The 19,428-nt window shown below is 42.7% G+C and overlaps 1 protein-coding gene across 5 annotated transcripts in view; it reads left to right on the forward strand.

The window, feature by feature from the left end:
- The window catches only part of TMEM164 (transmembrane protein 164), a 165,496-nt gene that overhangs the window by 98,865 nt on the left and 47,203 nt on the right, over positions 1-19,428 (forward strand). For 4 of the 5 annotated variants that reach the window (XM_082609038.1, XM_082609039.1, XM_082609035.1 and 1 more), the window contains one exon: positions 2,682-2,748. In XM_082609038.1, coding sequence (XP_082465164.1) covers positions 2,682-2,748 — 67 coding nt within the window. Of the gene's footprint in view, positions 1-2,681; positions 3,053-19,428 lie in introns of those variants that run through there. The other variant, XM_082609036.1, reaches the window with a different exon arrangement.

Below are 19,428 nucleotides of genomic sequence, written 5' to 3' on the forward strand. Positions count from 1 at the left end.
ACCCAATAGAAATCTGAGTGGCAGGCTGGAGGTGGTATAAAGCAAAAGCAAAAGCCTTTACTTCTGATGTGGTCAGTCATTTACCTGTTGGGCTGTGGCCTGGGTCTGTAGAGGGCAGTGAAGCTGTGTAATTTTGCAACAGAACACATTAGGTGTTCCGTCACTCTTAGGCATGACCTTCCCTGCCCCATGGGCATCCCAGGACCTTTTTTCCTACCTGGTCTGTTGTCTGACACACACACACACACACACGCACGCACGCAACATGTGTAATGTTCATATCATGGATTTGAAGTGCAGGGTACAGCAGCAAAAACACGGTCTTGAAACTTGGTGAGTGTGACTTCTCCCTCTGCCACTTATTAATTATCTGTTTGATCTTAGGCAAGTCACTTAATCACTTAGTGCTTTGGTTTTCTCAGCTGTGAAATTGAAAATGATACTGATTATAATAAAAACTGTGAGGATTAAATAAGGTGATTAATTTGAATATTTAGTCCAGTGATTGGCACATGAAAGTGCTCAATATATGTTAGATATTTTTTATAATTAGTGATATGCAAGACCCTTTTATATATTAAGTATAATTCACCCTTTGGCCTGTATGTAGCTTGTGGAACTGAATTTTGAGGACCCAGAACAAGGCTTGTCTTCATCTAGGAATTTATTGGTTATTTTGAATCTTGATGTTGGCTTCTACCTTCTTTATCTCTGGCCTTCCATGGGCCTTTGGGATCAGTTCCATTATCCTCAAGATTTAACTTTTATTGCCCAAATATCTACTTGGCCTTGTGTAAATGCCAGCATTCTTTCAAGGTCAGTGGCAAAGCCTAGCACTAGAGTTCAGCTTTACCTCAACTATCAGTGAGATGTTTCCTCTCCCAGGGCGAGTGTTTCTGCTGTGGCTGTCACTTAGGAGGGTCTGGGGGCAGAGTTAGGCCACACGTTACTTCACCTCAGCCCTGGAACGTCTGTTAATGAGCCCTGCTCCAGGCATTGAGGCTCGAGCCAGAGTTTTCAACAGTCACTTTCTGAGAGCATGGGGTGCCCCCTAGAAGGATGCTGTTGTAAAAGCCTGGTAGTCTGGCCAACCCGGGGAGGGACATTGCATTGGTGTGCCTCCAAGGAGGTGGTAAGAGAGACCCCTGTAACCAAAAGGAAAGAAAATGGAGCATCCGTGTGACTCTCTACCTGAGGTCATATTTGCAATGGAGGAAGGGAGGCAGGCTCTGATACAAGACAGTGAGAGGGGTCTGGAGTCAGATAAACCTGGGTTTGCATTGTGGCTCTACTGTCCTCTGTGTGGCACTGACAAAGTCACTTCACTTTTCTGAGCCTGGTTTCCTCATCCGCAAAATGCAAACACTAATTGTACCCATCTCATAAGATTGCTGTAAAAATTCGGCGAGAGAATTTACTTACAGCAGTTAATTTGATACTTGCCTGGAATATGTTAAGTGCACATCATCACCATCATCGCAGCATCGGTAACAACAAGCAGCAGAAAGAAACAAACAGCAGCCTTGGGGCTTGTGTGCTGTTCCCTTGGGGCTCCTTATAACATTGTCTCTTAGCCTTAGGCACACGTCTGTGAGCACCAAGAGAAGAGCTTAACTTCTTCTAGGTCCCAAATGCCTTTGGGCATTCACAGAGATCCTGGTATCACGAGGCTGCTGTGAGTGTGGGTGTGAGAGAGCGCGAGAGTGAGCTTGAGGTCCAGAAGCCACGTTGACTCAGCGATGGTTGTTCGTGACCCGTCAAATTAGCTTTTCTCCAGGAGGATCAGACTGTCATTCTTTGCTTCCCCCTCAGTAGTAAAGGACCAGTTGCCTGGATGAAGGAAGCTGCTTAAATCCCTCCCCACAGCTCGCACAAGCAGAATTTGTTCCTGACTCGCTTGTTCTTGAGCAAGTCAGGAACCCCCTTACAAAGGGTTCCTAGTGTGGGTTTTAACAAGTCTGGACTTGGGAAACGGTATCCCTACCCGTTGCTGGAGACCCGTGGTTTTCTTGTCTCTGTCTCTTTTTTCTTTTGTGTTTTGCTTTTAAAGCACAGAACCCAGTATGTAAAATAGATGAAGGAAAGTTTGGAAGGCTGCCACTTCTGCCCTCCCCACCTCCCGCAGCAGCCCCTGAAGGTGTTTCTAAGGTGGGAGAGCGCATTTGCAAATGCTGCAGTCGGCTCCCTGGGTTGTATTAGCTAGCCTTTTTATGCCCAGGTCTCTGTCTAGGGAGAAGCCTTGGGCATGGCTGTGGAAATAAGCAGCCTTGCTCTAAGAAACAGGTCTCTACTGTAATAACACACTAGTGTAATAACACCTGGCTCCCGCAGTTCCCGTCTGTAAGGCTGCCTGAGCCGCAGCAGTTGGAGCTGAGATTGGGACTGACCGCACATTTAGGGAACCCAGAGCTCATTATGCAATGAAGTGTTGTAAGCAAAGCGTGTTCACAAAGTGGTTGGGGGATTTTGAGGTGGTGGTGGTGCTCTTCAGAATATTTCAGTTAATGCAAAATACACTGCTTTTCATTTCTTTATGCATGTGTGCCAACTCCAGTGCCGTTTTACACAGAGAGCCACTTGTTTACATGCTCTCCCATCCGGCATGGCATAACCTGACAGTTTTGTCTGCCTCTGCATCAGAGTCAGGGTATGACCTGCACTTTATCTCTTTTCCTCTCCAGGCTACAGATGCACATGTTGAATGGAGCTCTTCTTGCCCTGCTGTTTCCTGTGGTAAATACGCGGCTGGTAAGTAACCTCTTCTAGGAACATACCAGCAACATACAAAATGGTATTTGCTTGCTCATCCTTAGCTCATGTGCTCGTGTGAGTTTTAATTTTTTTGATGCTTTTTTATTAAAGTATAGTTGATATATGATATTATATCACTTTCAGGTGTACAACATAGTGATTCAATATTTTTATAGATTAATCTCCATTTAAAGTTATTACGAAATATTGGCTATATTCTCTGTGCTGTACAAAGTATCCTTATAGCTTATTTATTTTACACATAGTAGTTTTTACCCCTTACCCCTCCATGTAAGTTTTAAAATACCTACACATTCAGTGTTGAGGTTTGATGCAGCTCTGTTTGGATGCAGTGGAGCTTGATGGGGGCGAGAGTATTGTATGGAACTCTAGGGCTTTAATAAGGGTTTATTTTAGGCCACAACCAAAACAGACCAAAAAAGCCTACAGAGGCTCTTGGAAGGGTTTGGTGAAGAGAAAGGGGCCCCACCCATTCGACAGAGGCTTCTAGGTGTTCTAAGGGCCTCTAGTGTGGACTCAGCCACATTGGTCCAGAATAATCTGCTGGGAAGCCTCAAAGCCAATCTGCTTTGCCAAAGGCCCCTTTGGGCAAGAACTGGATTTCTTCCCTGTTCCTCGAAACCCACAGGGCAGTCTGGCCCACACATTCCCCCAGTGGCTAGCAGGTAGAATCCCCCTGTGGCAGGTGGCTGGGTGATGAACCAGTGCAGAGGGAAGCAGAAGCTATAGGAGTGGCTGGGCCCCGTCCTCCGACTCCCATATGTGGGGCTGCAGAGGGATTAGCAGGCTGAGTTAGAAAGCTCAGGGAAAGAAATCACCTGTGAAATCCTTCCTACTGCTTTCTGTTTTCATGACTTAAATTTGCCTCATGCATTAAGATCATAGTTTAAATTTCATAATGATAACCCTTCCTCTTTGGATAGCATTTTATAGTTTACAAGGTCTTTTCAAATAACAGTTGTGTAACCTAGATATTAAGCTGGGTGAGGGTGAGTATTATGGCCTCTGGTTATAGAAGAAGAAACTGACATTCAGGGAGACACACAAATTCTAAGTGGCAGAGTTGGGAGTGGAGACTAAGCCTCAGATCCTACAACCACAGCTACACTTCACTCTCTCTGAGGATTTAGTCACTCCCTCTCCACAAATACTCATGTATACCCTTATGATTGTTATACTTTTCTAGGTGCATATTATATATACATCAGTAGAAATTCTTCCCTCCCTCCCTCTCTCCCTCCCACCCTTCCTTCCTTCCTCCCTCCCTCCCTCCCTCCCTCCCTCCCTCTCTTCCTCCCTCCCTTCCTTCCTTCCTTCCCTCCCTCCCTTTCCCTCTCTAATGGCAGATTTGCTATTCTATTTGTTATGACACCTAATACTTTCCAAATAAATGTCAAGCTATAGCCAGCCAGCTTATCAAGAATGTCCAAGTAACTTTCCTTAACACTGAAACTTCTTTGATGAGCTCTCTCTTAACTAGCAATTCCAATCACTCTGGTAAATAATCTTGGTCCTCTTTTTCTAAAATGAAGCTGATAAAAGCTCAAGGTGGTGGCTCCATTTGCATATGTCTTGACAATTGGCTTTGGTCTTGGTCTGGTTATTTTAAGTGGTTGGGACCCCTCCTGGGTTACCCTGGCTTTCCAGACTTTTTGCTTTGCAACCCCTTATTTGAACTCAGACCTCTTATTTGACTTAAAATAAGACACAGGAAGGTAGGCAACTCTTCAAGCCTGATGATCCAGTTAGGCAGGAAGTCAGCTTTTGACTTCTCTTTTGCCCTTCCTTCCTTCTTGGCCCTTGATCTTTTTAATCCTTTTTTTTTTCTAATTAGCTATAATGAGGAAACAAGGAAAGCAGAATGAACTAATTGGTGGTGTGTATTCCAGTAACACAGACATACATACACTCACACATATAAAGACAGAGAGTGAGGGAGTTGGAGGAAGTTGCCACAGTCAGCTAAAGGATTTGGGTCATCAGTGAATTTCCATGTGCTGTAGTACTCTGTCCTGTGCCTCCTTGGCACCGGGGTTTGCAGACCAGCTAGAGAATACCCAGATCCAACTTCCTCCTGGTTCTTCATCTTAGAAGCTGACACCTTAGAAGAAGGAACGTGTATTCCAAGGGCCCATATTACAAGTAAGTGCTCTTTGCCTCCAGGATTTCAGAGTAGGTCTCTTTCTGACTTCAGATGAAGTGTCTCAAGGGCGATTTCCCTTTTGTTTCTTGGAGGGAAGGAGGGGAAATGCATCATGGAACTATTATTAGATCAGCAGAGAGCTGAAAGCTTGTCTGGTCTAATCTTCTAGAGGGGGAACTTAGATGGATAAATGACTTGCCTAAAAAGCCAAGGTGGGTGCCCCTCGAACCCAGGTCTCCTGACTCAGACTTCAGAGCCCTTTTCCTGTTGTCTGATTGAAATTCAGTGTGAGTTTGAATACTAGTGAGTCAAGATGCTGGAGATGCTGCTTAGCTTCTCTCCATCTAAAAGAGTTGGGTCATAGTCTTCTTTGATAAGTTGATGAGGACCATAGAGCCTCTTCCCAGATGCGCAGAGACAAGTTTGCATACAATTTCAGGGGGGATACAGACTGCCACCTCCTGCCCCTTTCGCCCATAAGCCCATCCATGGATCCCATGTTAAGATCCCCCCAGCCCAAGCTGTCAGTGGTCCATGGCTTGGAGAATAGATGAGCTGCCTATTTTGTGAGCTCCTTGTTATAGCCAGTGGCTTTTTGGTCTGATGGTGATGGGGTTCCTTATCTATGCCTGGGACTTTGCAAAGAATATCATCCATGCCAAGCTAAACCACCTTCTGGAAAGTGCAAGCCAAGAGTTGGGGGGGGTGGTTAAGTAGGGTGCCCATGGAACTCGGCTGCATATTAGCTTTTCAGTTATAGCTCTTACCTTGCAAAGCTGGTGGTCTGGTCCTCAGAATGAGGCACTGGGCCCAAGCTGCATCCCCAGACCTGTCAGGCCTTTTGCCCTGAAATGCCCATGACAGTTTCTTATAAATGCGATGTGTTCTGAGCAAGGGAGATTGGAAACAGAAAAGAAACTTAAGACACTGTATCAGCCCCCTTCTCAGACCAGAGACTCTAGCCTGGCCAGTATTTATGTTTGTGGCCATCTGTCTTCTACTAGAATAATAAGGAGAAGAAGAATAATGATTCTTTTCATCAAGCTCCTTTCTTCTTCAAGGCTCAAAGCCTCAAGTATATTATTATCTCATTATCAAAATTGCCCATTATTGTGTATCCATGTTGATCTGTTACATTAGTTCCTTTATTCCTCCTTTACCACCCCTCCCCTTTTACCCAGTTCTTTTTCTCTGTTAGATGGTTCTCCTGAATGTTCCTAACTCTCAGACTGAGTGGAAGAGGTTAGTAATGATTTTTTCATTACTGGGGTGACTACTCCCCATCCACAATCATTATTATCTCAATGTTCTTGGGATGTAACTGCCACCGGCACACCTTGTACCCATGTGGGCTTCTGGGAAAACTTTGCTGTCACCAATGCAGATCGGCTCTCACTCTGCTGATTGGCATATTGAAACATGCTAATTGACCTAGAAAAGTTATTTCTGTGAGTGGCAAATTGAGCTATTTTAAAAAGTTATAGTTTGGGTTTTGGACCTGAACTAGGGACAGAATGTCCCTTTGCTTTCTTTTTTTTTTTTTTTTGCATTTTTGAGAGTTTATTTTTGAAACAGAAAATTTGTACATTACAAATACAAGACATTCTAGGATAATTTTGAGGGTTTTTTTTTAAAGTAATGTGACCGATAAGTTAAGGTAATTTTTAGCTATCTGATTTCTTTTTCTTAGTTAAGCTCAAAGAAGTAAAACTATAATTCCCTTTGCTTTCTTAATAGTACTTAAAATAGAAAAAGCTTGTTTTCAAAAGAGGCCTTAGCTTCCTGAAGAATTGATTTGGGCAAAATTGCACCTCAACCTTCTACAAAGACCAGCGTGTTTCTGATCAGATGAATGCCAAGTGTGCAGGGATGTGGAAGGTGTTGAGAAGGCCTGGGCTTCCACCGAATTCTAGGGACTACCCTAGAATATGTCTAATTGCTGCCTGTACTTCAAGATTAACCTTTGAGGGTCTTACATCCTCCATGAATACAGGCCAGCCATACCAGTCAATCCAGATTTTTATTGAGCACTTTTCTGTGTTAAGTATTGTGCCGTATGCTGCAGGAGATGCAAAAGCAACCAGAATACATTCCTGGCCTTCAAGGAACTTGCAGTTTAGTTAGAAAGATGAGGCATAAATGCCTGAGAGGTGATGGCAATGTTAGAGTCAAAATGGTGAAAAAGGAAAATTGCAAGGCAATTCAGGCTCAATCGCTAAATTGCAGTTGTTCCGACCTCTTAAGAAAATGGGAAGAGGATTAATATTAGCAGCATTTTTTGAGCACCTACCATGTGCCAGGCAATTTATGGTTGTTCTTATTTAATTCTCACAAGAACCCGATTTTACCTATGAGGAAACTGAAGTTCAAAGAAGCTAAATGACTTGCTCAGGGTTACATGGTCTGTAGGTGCTAAAGCTAAACCCGAGGACTTTACACTCTAATGCATTGTCTCCTGGAGAGGTCGTTGGATGCAGTGGTCCAGAAAGGCTTCATGGAGAAGTAAAGTCTGAACCAAACCTTGAAGCGCTATTAGAATGTGCGTGCAAATTGCAGAGGAAGGAGGTAGTTCAACCAAAGGAATGCCAGGGCCAGAGGCATGGAGGTAGGAACCAGTAAACTCCTCATTGAGAGTCTGAAGAGCAGGATGGAGAGTCCTGAACTCCAGTTCGTATACATAGACTTTGCCCCTTATTTGCCAATCACCAGAAGACATCCTGTGACACTGCTTCTGTCACATCTTCTAGCTCTTGTAGTGTTTAGATTTTATGTGTATTTCTTATCTTTTCCACCACTACTAAGAATCCCTTGCAAGTAGATGGGACTTTGCAACCACAAAAGCTTTCACAAATATAAATATGTCACCCTAGTGTAGTTGTTAACAGTATGGACTCAGGGATCAGATTCTGTAGGTTCATACCCTGGCTGTGCTACTCATATGTGTGTGTGTGCCTGTGTGTGTGTGCCTGTGTGTGTGTGTGTGTGTGTGTGTAAGAGAGAGGGAGGGAGGAAGGGAACTTGGCCAAGTTACTTAACTTGAATGGGCTTCCGTGCTCTCATCTATGATATGGGGGTGCCTCCCTCCTAAAGCTGTTCCAAGGATTAAATCAGTTAATATGTGTAAAGCATGTAGCAGAGCACCTGGCAGATAGGAAGCCCTCAAGCAGCATTAGTTGTTAATTATTAGTCTTTGATCTTCACAGAAACCCTGCGAGGTGGGTATTAGTGTAACTGAGCCAGGTTCATTTGCCTGATGCACAGCAAGCCAAACGCTGAGATGCTGAGGTTTGCCACAGAGAAAAATTTATTCACAAGGCAGCCAAGCAAGGAGAACAAATCTCAAATCCACCTCCCCCAAGGCGAGGGGCTCAGGATATTTATGGGACAAGGAAGGAGGGTGGTCCGAGGCCTGGGGTAAAATGATTGGTGGCAAGAAGGTGAAGTAATCCGTGTTCTGTGCAAGTGTATGTGAGTTACATGCTTCTTCATGGACTGCATGTTCAGAAAAATGGTGACCTTAGCATGATCTGAGGGTGGAGTTTTGGGCCCTGTGATATCAAAAGGTTATGCGTCAGGCACTCTCAGGCCCAGTTGAATGGTTGGTGGTCTCGACCAGTTTGAACTGGGCAAGACTAGTTCCACGTTCCTGAAAAACAACTTAATACCTCTGTAGGGGGTGGTTAAAGGAGTCTTGTGATATAATCTGTAAGCTTCATGCAGCTTGGAGGGTATACAGTTTGTAAAAACAGTTAAGGCGAGCTTGGTCGGTGAAGGCAGGTTACAGGATATTATTTATTAAACAAGTTACGGTTTAAGGAATCTAGCTAATGACCGCCCTCGGTTTCATTAGTGTCTCCATTTTACAGACTAAGCCTTAGAAAGTTTAAATAACTTGCCCAGGGACACATAGGAATTGACAGAACTGGCCTGAGAACTTCTGTCTTTCTGATACCAAAACTCATGGGCTTCCTTCCTCCTCTTTCCTAATTGTTTAGATTGATTTTCAAGTATTAAGCCTAGTCAAGTCTTTGCAGAAATTTTATACAATATCCATTAGAGATTTGGAGGATTGATTATACTTTCAAGAATTTTTTTTGCAAAAATAATATACGCTCCTTGAAATATCATTTAAACAGATGAGTATAAAGAGAAAGCCAATCTTTTAACCCCATCAACTTTCAGTCCTGTCCCCCCGTGGGTAAGTTGTGTTAAGGGTTTGTATATGTTGCCACATTTTTCTTTTGCTCATAAATGCAGATAAAGATGTTCACATTTCTAGGGTTGTTGGTTTGTTTGGGTCTAGGTTTCTTACACAACTGGCATTGCACTATAAACATCCCTCCAGAGTATTTTCCTTTAACCTAACATTAGAATCTGTAATCTCTTCAGGTATGGTTGTAGCTCATTCTTTTCCAATAGCTGCTTAGCATTCCATAGTTTGGTTGGACTGTATATTCAGCCTGTTGCCAGGCTCTCAGCACTTCATCATAACTTGTGTCTTTGGGCAAGGATAGTGTCTTTTGTGGTATCTGTCCCCTGCAGGGCACCCAGCACATGGTAGGTATCCACAGAGAGTGTAAGTGAATTAGTCAATCAACTCGAACCTGTGTCTTGCTCAGAGAAACTCCAGGGATCTTTCACACACATGTCCAGGATAAAATCTTAGGTATGAAGACAGAGGGATGATAGATGATATTTTTCACAGGTGAATTATTTCTTAAACCACTTAAAATCATGATGTTTTCCTGATTACAGCAGAAGACATATTTACTGAAGAAAATTTGTGAAATACAGAAAAGTAGAAATAAAAAAATAATCACCACCAATGCAAAAGTGGTTGTTTTTCAACGTATTAACAAGAAAAAAAGAACACCACAAAGCATGAGGCTTTTGTGCCTCTGCCGTTACATTTGTATAAATGTTTTCTTTACAGAAGTAATATATTCATAATGGAAAAAAAAGAAAATACAAAAAAACACCAAAATAGAGCAGAAAACATTGAGCAGTAACAACTGTTCACATTGTTTGCAGCGTATTCTCAAGGTCTTCTCGTCTCTGCCTGGTTGTTAAGAGTTAGCATAATGTAGTGGTCAAGTTGCTGGCCCTGGAGCCAGCCTGTCCTTGCTTTTGTGGCTGGCTCCTCTGCCTTTATTCATGTGTAACTTGGTAAGTTACAAATTTCTGTGACCTCATTTTTTTATGTGTAGATTGGTGCTCAGCTGAATTGAGATATGTGGGGTAAGCACGTAGCCCAGTGTCCGGCACATAGTAAGTGTTTAGTAAGTATCAGATGCTGTCGTTGTTACTACTATTCCTAACGTTATCTTAGAAGTTGAGGCGTGTTCCTATTGGCATGTGCTATTTGATGTTAGCCTTCAGGGCCTTGGCCCCAGCTTCCTGGTTGGGTGATGGTGAAGTGAAGGGGGCTTTGTTTCAGAATTAGCCTTGCCGAGTGAGATTAAAATTCCCTGGCAGGATTTCTTTTCCACATTGACTAATAGCGCCTTTGCTTTTTTTTTTTTTTTTTTTGCATTTGTTTCCCAGACAGCCTGTTTGATTAGGGAACTGGCCAGCTCTCTCTCCTCCCTTCATGACAGGTGAATTAGGCCCACTCCTGGTGTTTCTTCCCATTTGACTGAAACATCGAGACCTTTGGGTTTGTCAGTGACGCCCAAGCCCCCCCAACCCATGGGGAAGGTGGCAGCCGTGAATGAGAATGGCAGGCAGTAGCCTCTGCCTCCAGAGCTTAATAGTTCTTTGCCTTGGTTCTATTCCTAAAAAGCGATTAGAAGGCACAGCCTCTGGCTCGTCCAACCAACACTTCTCGTTCAATCTTGAGCCACTCCCCCAAGCAGTGTTTCTTTATGCAGTAAAAGTCTTAGCTAGTGGGTGAGTTCACTCTCTCCGGTCTGTGGACCAGTGGTTGTCAACCGTGGCTGTACCGTAGAATCACCAGAGTCAATTTCAAGACCAGAGCCAATTTCAAGATGTAAAGCTTTTCAAAAAGCACCCCAGGCAATTCCAGTATGCAGCTGGGGCAGTGCTGCTCGGTGCCCTGTCCCACTCCCACGCTACTGCTGACTGGGATTTGGGGCTCTGACCAAGTTCATTTCACCTCATCAAGCATCAGTTTCCCCATGTGTCAAATGGGCTTAGTGACATCTGCTGTCTCTACCTCACAGACGTGTTATGGAAGAAAAGATAGCAGACAACAAAAGATAACAAAGAAGAGTTAGCAAAGAGCTTTGAACATTTAAAAGCACTCCACAAATGAATGCTTGCCTATTTCTTTCTCCCTTTAATCATTTTTTGAGGGGGGTTTAATTGAGATATAATTTACATAATACAAATTTATCCTTTTAAAGTGTACAATTCAATGTTTAATTTTAGTGTATTACAGAGTTGTCAACCATTACCACTATTTAATTTTAGAATATTTTCATCATTCCCCCAAAAAGCATTAGTGACATCTCTCTGCTCTCCCCTCCCTAGACCCTGGCAACCACTAATCTCCTTTCTCTCTCTCAACCACTAATCTCCTGTTCTGGACATCTCATGTAAATGGGATCACATAATATGTAGCCTTTTCTGACTGACTTATTTCACCTAGCATAAAGTTTTCAAGTGCATCCAGGTTGTTGCATGTATCAGTACTTCATTCCTTTTTATGGCTGAATAATATTCCTTTGTACAATATACCACATTTTTAAAAGATTGGAGTATAGATGATTTACAATGTTGTGCTAGCTTCAAGTGTACAGTACAGTGCTTCAGTTTTTCAGATTCTTTTCCTTTATCAGTCATTACAAAAGATCGAGTGTAGTTCCTTGTGCTATACTGTAGGTCCTGTTGGTTATCTCACATTTTGTTTATCCATTCATCCACTGATGGACATTTGGGTTGTTTCCACCTTTTGGCTATTGTGAATAGTGCTGCCGTCAATATTTCTGTAACTGTATCTGTTTGACTGCTTTGGGGTATATACCTAGAAGTGGAATTGCTGGGTCGTATGGTAACTCCATGTTTAACCTTTTGAGGAACTGCCAAACTATTTCCCAAAGCAGCTGTCCTCCCAGCCTCCCTTTATGTCCCACGCACCTAGGACCTTGAGTAAAGTGACTGGAGACTTGAAGACAAACTGAGGGTTTATAAGTCCAAGGGGAGGGTGGTCACTTCTGAGTCCCAGTACTGCACTGGTACCAGTTGAGGAAACGTTGATGATAGGAGCCGGCCAGAGGAGCTGACCCAGCAAAGAAGTTTGGGGCAGGGAAAATGTTAAGTCAGGAGGTTCTAAAATGCAGTGGATAGTATGTGTATAATTCTATAGATCTGTAATTTTATATTAAAGAAAATGGAGACATATGTAAAGTAGAAAAAGAAAACTATCCGAGTGCATCCATTACCCAGTTTCAACAATTATCGACTCATAGCCAATGTTTTTTTAATCAATGGACCTTATTCTACCTCAAACTGCTTCCCCCCCCATCCTCCCACCACTCACTCTTATACCTGGATGATTTTTAGGGAAATTTCATGTAATTTTAACTATAGATATTTCATTATACATCTTTAAAATATAAGGACATATATATATATATATATGTATATATATAATCACAATTCCATTATATCTATAATCGTTATCAGTAATTCCTTAATATTATCAAATACCCAGTCAGCGGAGCACGGGTTTCTAAGCCAGCCAGAACACAGTTCCAGTCTTGCTTCCACAACATCAATAGCCCTTCTCTGAGCCTGTTTCATATTGTAAAATGAGGACTGTCGTAATAATTCCTAAATCTTCAATAAGGTAATGCATGTAAAGTGCTTACCACAATGCCTGCTGCACAATAGTAAGTGCTCAAAACTCACCAATCCAGAGCCATACCTGCACTATCTGGCCCTTACCCGCCTTGAAGCAATATTCCTCTGCCTTAATCATCCCAGGACCAGGTACGAGGCAACCAGAGACCAGTCCTATAGCTTAGAGCCTGCTGTAATTATTCAAACTAACCAGTCCTAACTGGTTACCCTGCCCTGCCTTGACTGTCCTGCAGAAATGCAGAAACTAATAAAGGCCATGGCCTAGGCTCTCCCCTTGCTCCTGACCCTTTGCCCTGACCAACTCTGGTGCTTCCTCATGTGGCTCTGCATGGCGTGGGTGCCTCCTATTTCTTTTTTTTTTTTTTTTTTTTTTTTGCGGCACACGGGCCTCTCACTGTTGTGGCCTCTTCCGTTACGGAGCACAGGCTCCGGACGCGCAGGCTTAGCGGCCACGGCTCACGGGCCCAGCCGCTCCGCCACATGTGGGATCTTCCTGGACCGGGGCACGAACCAGTGTCCCCTGCATCGGCAGGCGGACTCTCAACCACTGTGCCACCAGGGAAGCCCCACCTCCTATTTCTGACGTATGAGTATGATGAACTTTGTTTTCCTGAAAAAAAATAGTAAGTGCTCAATAAAGTTTAGCTAAGATTATTATTTATTAATAATGTAACATATCTGAGTTGCTATTAAGGTACCTTTAAGAATGGTTTTGGCTTAGAATCAAGAAACAGATTTGGGGCCTTGCCAACAGAATTTTTTTTAGGGGAAAAAAAAAACCCAAACCAAAAGGTGGCTGAAAAAGCTACAGAACACTGGCATGTATAGTTTATTCCCCCTGAGATTCCCATTCATGGTGGTAGAAGAATGTGCATATTAAAGAGAGAGGTGAGCGAGCTGGGATGTAGGGTGCCAGCTTTGGAACAGGTTCAGGGCAGGGGAGGGGCACTGTCAGCAAGAGGTGGGTGAGGTCCTCAGATTCCTTGCTCAAGAAATGAAGCCCCAAGTAACCTGGGCGGCCACGGGCTTAAAGCTCCACCTTGTGGGGACTGGTGCCCAAGCTACCCTGCGTCTGTGCCTGAGGTCTGGGAATGGAAGGCAGCCTCATCCTGCTGGGTTGCCCTTAGAATCATTCCCCTGCTTCTGGGGCGGGCTTGCTCTCTTCTGCCTGTTCCAGGCATCAGCTGACAGCTTTTTAATAAAACTGGAACCCAAAGGAGGGATGATAAGGTATCTGATTTTAACCCAAAGTGAGAGAACGCCAGATGTTTCATTCTGTCTGAAGGTTCGAGGGAGGAAAAGCAATTAGCAGCTGCTACTGATTTAGCAACAGACACTAAATGAAACTCCGTAAAACCGGTCAGGCTTGGCACCAGAAGTGCATACACTGCTTCTCAGGCATTTCTGGGAATTGTAAATTATGTTGGCCCAAAATAGGCGGGGGTGGGGAGATATAGAGGGGGGGCTCTAAAGAAGCGGAACATGTCCATATAGACCAAGGAGTATGTTTTTTTTAAAGATGACAGCCACTTAGAAATGGCTATTTGGCGGGTGAATGGAGAGGAAGAGAAGACCATGAATCTTCCAGAAGCTGCCTGGTTCCTCCCTGCTTCTGGTCTGACTCACAGGCTGCCCTCTGTGGGGACCATCCCATGGGAGCAGAGGTCCGGCTCACAGGAGGGTGGGGAGAATGCTGCTTCCCTCCCCCTGCTGATCCAGAGCCCACCCCTTGCCTCCTTCGAGGGCAGTGAGTCTCAAAGCAGGAGAAACCCTCAACTCTCGGATTCACAGCAGCTCCCTTCCCTGTGACAGGTACAGACTGGTGGCTCCAGGAGCCACCAGGGCATCTTTGGCTGGGAAAGGGGTTTATCCGTAGCTTTCTGATTTCCATTTTCCTGAGGCACACCGAAACGCAGCCAGTGGATACTGTAATTGATGAAGAGGGCTTTAGGGATGTGTGTGTGCGTGCGCATGTGTAGCTGATGACAAAGAGGGCTAGTTTGTAGGTGATCTAGACTGTGTCAGAAGAATTGGGCCACTCCCACCTGGGTGTCGTACCACATTCACTGTATGTAGCTGCTGTTTTCCTGCTCTCCAAGCTAGGCCAGAAGTCAGCTGCAACTTGGGCCAAAGGGATGGGCCGTGTTCTGTTTCCAATCTTGAGCAAAGGGATGGCGACTTGCTCTGCGGAGCAGAGACCAGGGGGGTTGCTGTTGGCAGACGCAGGGCCAGAGCTGTCCATTGTAAAATACGGCCTGGAACTTTATCCTGGCAGGCTGCTTTCATGTGGTTAAAGACTAAACTCTTAGTTCCAAAGGTGGAACCAGAGAAGATTCTTTTTCCTTTAGCTGAGTAGGCCCTTAGGCAAGAAGAGTCGTTCCACATGTGTTTCAGTTTTACTTCCCCTGCCCTGCAATGCCAGCGCAGGAGGGAAGAAGGACCAGAGAGGCAAGGGTAGCGGGAGAGCTAGGATCCCCACTCTCCAGCCAGAACTGGGGGAGCACCCACCTCCTCTGGTCAGGGGCTAGATAGCATTCCCATCAGCCAGCTCCAATACATGGAATAACCACAGCACAAATACGTGTCCTATGACAACAGGCTGACCTAGAGGGAGATGCAGGGACCCTGTCTATGATGGCATACACGAGGTGCACTCATGGCTCTTACTGAAGCAGCCAGGGATTACTGGGCTACGTGTACAAGTCATCCACCCATTACACTCTTTTAATAGTTCAAACTAGTTTGTGTGTCACAATTCAGATGACCTCTCAGCGCAGAATTACTTATTCTCCTTTAGAACCTAAGACCTATGGGCCTCAACTCATTGGAGGAATAATTTTGATCCCTGGTGACCAAAGGAAGCTGTCTCATCCCGAGGTGGTATTTTCTGGGAGGGTCCAGGCCTTCCATAAGGAGTTTGTTTCTCCAGGGACCCTGCTGATGACGGGGGTTGGGTAGAGCCTCCACTCATCCCAAACTCCAGCACACAGAGGAGAGTCTGCTTCTTAGCACAGATGTGACTGCTGGATGTCATTGGTCTGCCACCATTTGATACAGGTTGTAAACTCCAGGTTGGAGCATTCTGTCTTTTTTTCTCCCTTCAGTCTATCCTTTTTGGGGGGATTTATTGGATATTTTCCCTTTACTAGTTTAGAAGCTATACACACTATTTCAGTTATTGTTTTTTTAATGTTTATCCTACCAACGTTAACATAAATATCCAGATCTAGAGTCAGTCAGACTTTTTCTCTCAGATAATACAAGGATCTTATAACATTTTTTTGGTCATAGTTTTACTGAGTTTATTCACATAACATAAAATTCACTCATTTAAAGTGTAGAATGTAAAGGTTTTTAGTATATTCATAGAGTTGTGCAACCATCACTACAATTAATTTTTAGAACATTTTTATCAACCCCAAAAGGAAAGTGTAACTGCTTAGCTATCATCTCTCTGTCCCCTTACAGCACTCCCCAACCCCTGCCCGCCCCCAGCCCTAAGTAACAACTGATCTAATACCTATCTCTATAGATTAGCCTGTTCTGGACATTTCCTATTAATGGAATCATAAAATATTTGTCCTTCTGTGTCTGGATTCTTTCACTTAGCATAATGTTTTAAAAATTTTTATTGGAGCATAGTTGATTTACAATGTTGTGTTAGTTTCAGGTGTACAGCAAAGTGAATCAGTTATACATATATCCATTAGCATAATGTTTTGAAGATTCATCCATGTTGTAGCATCTATTAATATTCCATTTCTTTATATTGGCTAATAAAATTCAATTGTATGGATATGCCATATTTTTTTTTTATCCATTCACCTGTTGGTAGACATTTGGATTGTTTCCACTTTATGGCTGTTGTGAATAATGCTGCTGTGAACATTGATGTGTAACTTTTTGTGTAGACATGTTTTTGTTTTTGTTCTTTTTTACTCTTGGGTATATCCATAGGAGTGTATACGCTGAGAAATGGGGTTACAACCCGATTCTTTTGCATGTGGACCTTATAATATTTTAACCCTATTCGTCACCCTCAACTTATATGCTTACGTTGTCATACATTTTAATTCTGTATTATTTTAGCTTTTCTTTTAAAAATAATATAAGACATTATTATTTTATGAAAAAAATGTTCATTTAGATTTACCTACATAATTACCACTTTCTTTGCTCATTATTTTGTATTGTGTCTATTTGACATTAGTTTGCCTTTGCTGGAATTATATCCTTTAGAATTCCCTTTAGAGATGATCTGCTGATGACAAACCCTCTTAGTTTTTCTTTGCCTAAAAATGTTTGTATTCCTTCTTCATTCTTGAAAGATATTTTCACTGGATATAAAATTCTTGGTTCATAATTATTTTTCTCCCCACACAGTGAAGATGTAATTTTACTATATTCTGTCTTCCACTGTTGCCTTGAAAAGTCATTGGTCAGTCTTAACTTTCACTCCTTGGAAAGTAATCTCTTTTCTTTCTGATTGGTTTTAAGATCTTCTCTTTGTCTTTGGCGTTCTGCAGTTTTACTAGGGTTTGTTTCAATGTTTATTTGTTCTGGCTTATTCTGTTTGAGAGTCTGTGGGTACATGTCGTTCTTCAGGTTTCTGAACATTCTTAGCTATTATGCCTTCAGCTATTTTGTCTGTCTCCTCTTCTTCTTCTAGGACTATGTTTAGAGTTATGTTAGTTCGTCTTACTCTGTCTTCCACATCTCTTAATCCTTTTTGTTCCTGTCTTCCACTTCTTTGTCTACTATGTTGCATTTTGGATAATTTCTTCAGCTCTATATTCCACTTATCTCTTTAGCTGTCTAATCAGTAACTAAACATATCAGTTAAAACTATCAATAGAGTTTTTAATTTCAATTATTTTTCCCTTTTCCAAACCTAAACATAGTCTATAACTATTCTGAGGTCCTTAAAGCTCTGTTTTTACTGGCTCTTGGCTTATTTACTTGTGTGTTTAGGTTTTGTTTTAAATAATACTGTTGTTTTTGTTCTTTTATTGTACATTGCTTATTTTCTTTAAAATGTTATTTGTGGGAATTTTTTGAGTCCTGGATTTCTCTAGAGGGGATTTGTCTTTGTTCTTGCCAGGCACTTGAGGGCTACCAGTCTGGAATCATGCTAAATAAAACTCTCAGCCTAACATTTTTGGATTACCCAAGTAGTATAAATTTAGAGTGCAAACCCACACGAGGGCTGGCTTCTGGTTCCAAGATTTTAGTGAACTAACTAGTTTCTTCCCCTACTACCCCAACTCATCGTTAAGATTTGAGACTGGATTTTCCTTACCATTCTAGGGGTGGGGTAATTTGTGTTTCCAGTACACCTTTACACTGAAGTGTGGCTTTTGGGGGTCATAGATCTCTTTAAGTACTAACTAGCTTTTGTTATTACCAGAAACGGAAGTCCGGGTTTTGTTTCCCAGCCCTCTTATGTCTGTGTCCTTCCTGTTGGGGGCAGTCAGGAGGATGTTCTAATTCTATTCGTTGGTTTGGCCATCTGTCTGTTCTCAGTGCTCTCCTGAAATATCTCTATATAAGTTGATAAATACCTACTATATGTCTGTCTAGTATTGTACTAAGTTCTATGAGGTATCTGGTAGCTATTTAACCTGTCATGTAGCTAACAAAACATTAATATTAGAGGTCATGAGCCCTTGGGGCACTGATTTAAACCATCTTTTGATTTCTTAGCCCCTCTAAACCCTAGAAATCAGCATTTAGAGTGAGGTGGGTGTAAGTACATGAAGGCAGTGACCGTTTGTATCTTGTTCATAATAGTTGACACATAATAGGTGCTTAATATATATTTGTTGATTGATTGATTGATTGAATGAATGAATATGTTGGTGTCTGGGAGGTCATGGAGGTAGATTCCAGTGTTGATTAGTTCCCTTGGCAATATAGTTAGAAGATTCCAGGTCTGGGTTCACATAGTGGGGATGGAAGAGAGAGGATAATATTTCAGTAGCAGGGGATCAGACCATCATGGATTTGAGTCATTTGTAAATCAAGGGTTTCCTCTGTACTGTAAAGGGCCTCAGCACATATCAGGGTACTATAATGTAGGTCAGTGGGTAGGAACATGGACTCTGGAGTCACATTGCCTGGCTTATATCCAGGCTCTGTAACTAACCTTGGGCCGGTTATTACTCTCTCTGTGTCTTAATTCCTTCATGCAAAAAAAGGAGATTATAGCATTTATCTTATAGAGTTGTTTTAAATGTTAGTTAATACAAGTACTTAGGACAATGCCTAGCCGAGAAGTGCTATGTACCAGCAATTATTAACGATTATTATTATCTTTATTGTTGTTTTGAACACTAGTCACATCATTATTCTTGTCAGTACATTTTCCTGGGAACTGCCTGTCATTTCTGTGAGAAAGTATTCTAATCTCACACCTACCATTTAGACTTCTGGAGGCTGACCTACTGTAGTATTTCCCCAAGTGTAAGTTAAGCACTCCTGCATCCACATTACCTTAGGGAGCCATGTTAAAATATAGAATGCTGGGCCCTATCCTCCTAGTAGGTCGAAAGGATTCTTTCTCTAAAAATTAGTGATGAAAATAAAGATTCTGCACATTCTCTGTGTGTTGGATTAGCCAGGAGCTGCTGTGAGTCTTAAGTTTATCACCCTTCAGGGCTTGTAGAAAACCTGGGAGCAGGCTTGGAGAC

This window comes from Mesoplodon mirus (genome assembly GCF_964341445.2).
Source record: "Mesoplodon mirus genome assembly, chromosome: X".
NCBI lineage: Eukaryota > Metazoa > Chordata > Mammalia > Artiodactyla > Ziphiidae > Mesoplodon > Mesoplodon mirus.